At 39.1% G+C, this 2,283-nt stretch overlaps 1 protein-coding gene across 1 annotated transcript in view; it reads left to right on the forward strand.

Moving 5' to 3' along the window:
• The window catches only part of EMH_0034430 (centrosomal protein, putative), a gene marked incomplete at both ends in the record, with an annotated part of 11,073 nt that extends 8,898 nt beyond the window's left edge, over window positions 1–2,175 (forward strand). Inside the window, 7 exons of the mRNA XM_013494868.1 lie at window positions 268–338; window positions 541–661; window positions 924–998; window positions 1,120–1,207; window positions 1,492–1,598; window positions 1,839–1,967; window positions 2,053–2,175. Of these exons, the coding sequence (XP_013350322.1) occupies window positions 268–338; window positions 541–661; window positions 924–998; window positions 1,120–1,207; window positions 1,492–1,598; window positions 1,839–1,967; window positions 2,053–2,175 (714 nt within the window). The remainder of the gene's footprint in view (window positions 1–267; window positions 339–540; window positions 662–923; window positions 999–1,119; window positions 1,208–1,491; window positions 1,599–1,838; window positions 1,968–2,052) is intronic.
• Window positions 2,176–2,283: the final 108 nt, after the last annotated feature.

Raw genomic sequence — 2,283 nt, forward strand, 5'->3', positions numbered from 1 at the left:
TATATATATATATATATATATATATATATATATATATATATATATATATATATATATATATGTATATTGTACATACAAACCCTAAACATTACAAAACCAATGAAAAGGATTAGTTGTTTTCCCCGCCTTTTCCCCTGTATAGCCCCATAAACCCTAAACCCTAAACCCTAAACCCTCAAACACAAACCCAGAGATACAGAGAACCTAAGAAGTGCTGCAGCATAGGAGTGAAATGCGGTGTACGTACACCCCACCTTCGGTGCGCAGGCTGGCAACGAGGAGATAGAAGGACTGAAAGCTCAGCTTGGAAGGGTTACAGAACAACTCGATACTGTCAGGTTTGTTGAACCCTCAAACCCTAAACCCTAAACCCTAAACCCTAGATGAAGCATGTTTATCTCCTGTTGCTGCTACGTGTAAAAGCCATCCGACGATTTGGGCTTTGCAGTAGTTTCCTCGGTTACTATGCTTCTTAGAATTAGGGTTTAGGGTGTAGGGTTTAGGGTTTAGGGTTTGTGTGGTGTTTGTGGTTTCTCTTAGACACCTCTACAAGGACTTGCTGGCTAACTACGAAAAGAGACAAAACAACAAACAGCAGGATGCATCAGAAGAACTAACAGAAGAGAATAAAGATCTTCTCCTTCAACTCCGTTCATGGCAGGTAGCTGTTTCAGGGGTTTAGGGTTTAGGGTTTAGGGTTTAGGGTTTAGGGTTTCGAGGTAGTTGTTGGGTTGTTTTTTTCGGCTTCAAGGAGAATGCAGATCGCTGCACTTGTGGTGACAGACGGAACCATAGTGTTGCATGCAGCAAAATATTTTTTTTTTTTTTTTTTTTTTTTTTTTTTTTTTTTTTTTTTTTTTTTTTTTTTTTTTTTTTTTTTTTTAATTATATTTTTTTTATCAGCTCGTTTGCTTTGGTTTCAGGCTTCACATGCTGCTGTTTCCCGCGCTTTGCAAGACGCCTTGGGGGAGCTTGCGGATCTTCGGGGGGACGCAGCTGTACGTACACCTGAGCGTGTCAGTGTATGGTTGCATATATCATCTATTGCTATTGTTTTTACAACATTTATTCATGTAAATATACTCCTAGGATATGTATTTGGTGTTTGCATGCATGCAGAGAGTGCATGCGCTCGAAAAAGAACTGGAAACCGTCAAGAAAGAAAGCGGAAGACTGGAAGAAATCCGCGAAATTCAGAGCCTCTCAGGTGTCTGTACACCCCAGATATATAAATGTTTGAATATGCAGAAAGCAATTAAAAATGCAAATAGATCGAATAACTGCCAAATAAAAACAATTCAACAAAACGGGCTGCTGCTGTTACTGCTGCTGCTGCTGCTCCTGCAGGCCTTGGTTCCTCCTAGGGTTTAGGGTTTAGGGTTTAGGGTTTGTAGTTGAGTAGGGAGGGTATTTTATTAGAATTATGAAGATATCAAATGTTATATTTAATGTTGTTTGTTGGTGTTTGTGTTTTTGTTGAATAAATTTCAGAAGTGGAATTAATAAAAGCTCATTCAGAAAGAGATGAAATGGAGAAAGAACTACGAGAAACAAAAATGGCTGTAGAGAAATATGCACGCGTCTTGAAACGAGTTCAGGTCTGTCGACATATTTCTAGGGTTTAGGGTTTAGGGTTTAGGGTTTAGGGTTTAGGGTTTAGAGCTGATATGAGGATGCTTTGTTTATCCGTTTCTGTTTTTTGTGACAGCGTGTGGTCTGGCTGTTGAATGTTTGCGTTTTAATTCCATAGTATCCTTTTTCTTTTTCTCTTTCTGGCGATGCAACTGGTTTTATTTGTTTTGTTTTTTCTGTTTTCCGTGCTGCTCTGCGGTGTACAGACAGACTGCGACGCCACCGTCAGCCGGCTGCGCAACGAGTTGGCCACAACGCAGAATGAAATGCAAGCGATGAAAAGTGACATTGAGGCGGCAAGTGTATTTCACATTTTCTCCGTGGTAGCTTGCGGTGTATGCACAGACACCCGAATCGAAGCAACAATTAAAATTTAAGAGGAAATAAATAAATAAGTTTATCTTTTGGGTTCTTTCACAGAACGAAACACTCAAGGCACAAATTCAAGACCTAGAGAAACGACTGGCAGAGGCAGAGCAACAGCGAGAGGATGCAACTGCAACAGCAAAAAAATATGAAGAAGACAACAAAACTATCTCGTGAGCCCTCTGGGAGAATATATAAAGAAAACAACAAACTTATTTTTTTTTTTTTTTTTGCTTGAAAACCCCAATTAAAAAATATTATTATTTTTTAATTGGGGTTTTCAAG

This window comes from Eimeria mitis, genomic scaffold (assembly GCF_000499745.2).
Source record: "Eimeria mitis Houghton genomic scaffold, Emh_scaff1314, whole genome shotgun sequence".
Taxonomy (NCBI): Eukaryota; Apicomplexa; class Conoidasida; order Eucoccidiorida; family Eimeriidae; genus Eimeria; species Eimeria mitis.